The sequence below is a fragment of the Manihot esculenta genome, chromosome 14, assembly GCF_001659605.2.
Source record: "Manihot esculenta cultivar AM560-2 chromosome 14, M.esculenta_v8, whole genome shotgun sequence".
NCBI classification, from domain to species: Eukaryota; Viridiplantae; Streptophyta; class Magnoliopsida; order Malpighiales; family Euphorbiaceae; genus Manihot; species Manihot esculenta.
Window position 1 is genome coordinate 7749012 of NC_035174.2, and position 4068 is coordinate 7753079.

Sequence of the window (4068 nt, forward strand, 5' to 3'; positions counted from 1 at the left end):
TCAAATGCCTAAAGCATGTTCATGCATCATGTTTATATGTGATAGGTTGATTGCACTAGTTACACGAATATGACGCATTGCATTATTTACTGTTGATGTGGATGGACCAAGGCGACCCCAATAGCCCTAGCTATGTTATGTTAATGAAGTCCTGAGGAGCCCGAAGGGCCGGGCATAATGAAGTCCTGAGGAGCCCGAAGGGCCGGGCACCATGTTATGTTACAGTCAGAAGGAGTTTTGGTGGTCATATCCAATCCGTTATGTGAAATGTTTGTGCTGTGATGCATTTCATGAGAGCATGTGATTAATGAACTATTTTCTTTGTTTCTACTCACTGGGCTTTTTAGCTCACCCCTCTCCCCTAACCCCAGTGTTGCAGGTTTGAGGTCGATCGGGAAGTCTCAAGAGTTAAGGTTATGCTTGTAATAGATTAGTGTTAGTGTGGACATGTATTGTAAACTGAGATAATAAATTGTAAGAGATTGTAATGCAAGTATAGTAGAGTTATGTTTATGGATTAGTGTTGTGCTTGGCCCTAAGACTTGGTTAGTCCCTGTTTAATACATGATGTATGTAATGTTTTAAATGTTGAGTTGTGTTGGAACTAAACTTGTGGCATGTGTTGTTTACCATGCTAGAGTTGATGAGGACCCTAGTGGAGGTCCTATGCTTATGGTTTTTGATGCATGCACAGGTTAGGTTCTAGTTCTTTGGATGTGACTCCGGCTTGATGTATGTTATGTTGACCCAGCTAGAGTTTTGATGAGGGCTCTAGTAGGGGGTTTCTTTATGTTTTCAGTTATGTTGCATACAGGTCAAGCTCGGTGTTTACATCAGATGTTTAAGTTTTTATGTTTAAGTTTTGATCATGTATGGGATTTGACCAGGTGATAGGAGGTGTGTTTGGCTTGCTACGGGTCCCGGCGGCCTTAAGCCGATCTGGATCCTAGCGCCAGTGGTGGTTCGGACCGTTACAGAGGGGTATCGGTTTCTGGGTCGTTACATTCCTACTTTCCGGCGGAATCTCCGTTGGAATCTGGACTTCCCGGATGTTGGAGCCTTTCAGAGGGGTAAAATAGAGGTTTTTCAAAATGTTTTTATAGGTTTTTATGTTTTTAATCAAGAAAATTGAGTTTTGAAAAGAAAAAGACCAAGGAGGCAAAATTGCAGGTTCGGCCGCCGAAAGAGAAGTTCGGCTGCCGAACGTTACATGGTTTCGCATGCAGCTTTGGCCGCCGAAGGGGAGTCGGTTGGCCACCTATAAAAGCTCCTTTGACAGAAAATGGGGTGTGCTTTCACCCTCTTTTCGTGCAAAGGTGAGTTTGTGATCTCCTTTGGCTGTTTTCACCATGTTCTTCAAATCATGCAAGCTTTAATGAGTTTTTAACTTGTGTTTTTGAAGTTTTGAGCAAAAGAAGGCAAAGTTGAGAGTTTTGGAGATTTTGGATCGTTTTCCTCCACATCTCCGAGTTAGGACCATCGATCCTCTCGATCTTCAAGAGGTAAGCATGGATCCTCACCTCCCCTTATGTTTTAAGCATGTTTTAAAGAGTTTAAGGGAGTTTTATGGTATGGTTTAAGTGGATCTAGAGGTTTAAAGGGTATATTGCTTATATGCCATATGTGATGCTTTGATGTTGTTTGTGGAGTTTAAACTAGTTTGATTGTATGTAACAGAAGTCCTGAGGAGCTCCTTTGAGGGTCAGGCACAGAGCAGAGGGATTTTTGGGTCAGTCTATCCATGATGTGCTTTACTTGTGCTATGACGCATTTCATGATAACATGTTTTATTAAATGTTTTTCTTGTTCGGCTCACTGGGCTCTAGTAGCTCACCCCTCTCCCTACCCCCATGTTTTCAGGGTCTGAGAGAAGACAGAGTAACAGCAAGGGTAAAGGTTTATGTAATAGTATAAAGTAGTGGACATGATGTATTGTACACAGAGATAATGTAATGTATAGAGATGATGTAATGTATATGGAGATAGTATTGTGCTTGGCCCTAGAGTATGTTATTCCTTGTATGCATGATCATTTCATTATGTCTTATTGTATTTTATGATGAGAACCAAGCTTGTTATTTGATGATGACCCATCTAGAGCATATGATGAGAGCTCTAGTATGTGGTTTTATATTCACAGAGTTCGTGCATGCACAGGTCAAGCTTGTTAAATGCAAAAGTTCAAAATTTTTATGGAAATGTATGATCATGTATGAAATTTAACAGGTACACAGAGTGCACAATAGGCTTGCTACGGGTTTCGGCGACCTTAAGTCGACCTGAATTCTAGCGCCGGTAGCGGTCCGGTTCCCGGATCGTTACAAACTGTCTGTGTACCAGCCAATTGATTTCCTTGCGGTTGCTGCCACTAATGCCCATAAGCACTCCATAGAGCTATTTTCTCAATTCTTCCTTCATAAAATTTTTTGAATTTTAATTTTGTGAATTTTTTGGAGGCATGGAAGAGTCGTGACAATTGGTATGATGGGTTTGGTTTATTTTTTAGTTTGATGGGTTTGGTTTATTTTTTAGTTTGATTTATTGGGTTGTGGTCTGGTATTTGTATTTCTGGGCTAGTTTTTTCCAGATCCTCTTTTGTGTACTTACTTTCCTCGGAACCATGCAATTTTTGGTGGATTGATAAAAAAAATAAAGGGCCAGTTTTATTATTATTAGTTGGGGCGAGCTTGAGGAAAGGGGGAAAAAATTTAGGCCTTGCCCAATAAAGCTCGCTATGTGTCAGCCCGTTCTGGCGTTCTCCACTTAAAACAGAACCCCCATGGAACGAAAATGGCACAGGATTGCACCATCCTAATTGAGCGTTGATTCTTCTAAAATTGACCATTGATTCATCATATAACTTGATACTAATTCCATCATTTTTCAATCACTTTGTTCACAACAATCCAATGTCTATTCTTATGTGGGAAAAAGAAAAACCCCAAAATGGGGCTAAACGAATGACTTGCCTCAATAATCACTATCAGCTATGTTAATTATTAAAACTGCCTTAAGTTATTTCTATGACAATAGAATCAAAAGGAGGAACAAGAAAATCTGTAATGATACTTCTATTCCTTGTCAAACAACATCAGCTCCCATATTAGTCTCTCTATAACAGTGAATAACTTCAACTTCCCAAGGTAGCTGCAGAAAATGTCTACCCCGAAAGTAACTTAATAGCCAATTGGAAGTTGGATTCCCTCATCATAGGATATCTAATCTCAAAACTATTACTCATATATAATGGGTCAACAAAAAGCAGAAACACAAAGAAACTAAAACTAAACTAAGATTATTATCAAAAAAAAAAAAAAAAAATCAAGGTCCAGTTATGTCTTGAGTATAGATGTAGTCAGTATGTTCAGCCATAAATCTCCTAGTCAAGCACTCTTCACTTTCTAATCCTGAACAACATCCATCATCACTGATGTCTGATTCCTCCTGCAAGATTAACAAGTTGAAAAACAAAAATAAGCACATGCAGACTACAACCACCATCTGTTGATAGATAAACAGTAAACTCACTCACAGGAGATGAAACTTTGTGGGTGTTGGCTGATAAGGATCTACTGGACTCTGCAGCTGAGAGTAGAAGAAGCAATACCAATATGAAGAAAGAGATGAACTTTGCCATTTTGTTGAAGCTTAAGTGTTTGAGAACATAGAGAAGAGATTTATATTCTTTAGTCATTGAGAAGTGAGAGAGGGAGAGAGACGGTAGATGAATGAATGAGCATTGAAATCAAATACCCAAAAGTCAAAACAAAGGGGACTGCCCAGTTGATGTGTCAATGGGGCAAATGACCTCATTTCTTCCTAGGAAATCTCACCATTTTAGAGACATCATTAATAAGAAGCTATTTATATTTCCTCATATCCTGTTGTTGATGATGCAAGGAGTCCTGCCACCTTGAGATGAGAAGAGGCTAGCTGTACTCTATGCTGTTTTACCAACCCACATGCTTTGCTCCATGTGATAGACACTTATCACATTGTTGGTGACAATATTGTAATTAATTTAATTGGAAATCCAAATATCATGATTATTTTTTTTTTAAAGGCAGG

The 4068-nt window shown here is 39.2% G+C and overlaps 1 protein-coding gene across 1 annotated transcript; it reads right to left on the minus strand.

The window, feature by feature from the left end:
• Positions 1-3044: 3044 nt before the first annotated feature.
• On the minus strand, positions 3045-3823 carry LOC110630747 (phytosulfokines). The gene is made up of 2 exons (XM_021778306.2): positions 3533-3823; positions 3045-3444 (listed from the first exon to the last, which is right to left on the minus strand). The coding sequence occupies exons 1-2, from the start codon at positions 3692-3694 to the stop codon at positions 3322-3324; spliced, it is 285 nt and encodes a 94-aa protein (XP_021633998.1). The 5' UTR covers positions 3695-3823; the 3' UTR covers positions 3045-3321.
• Positions 3824-4068: the final 245 nt, after the last annotated feature.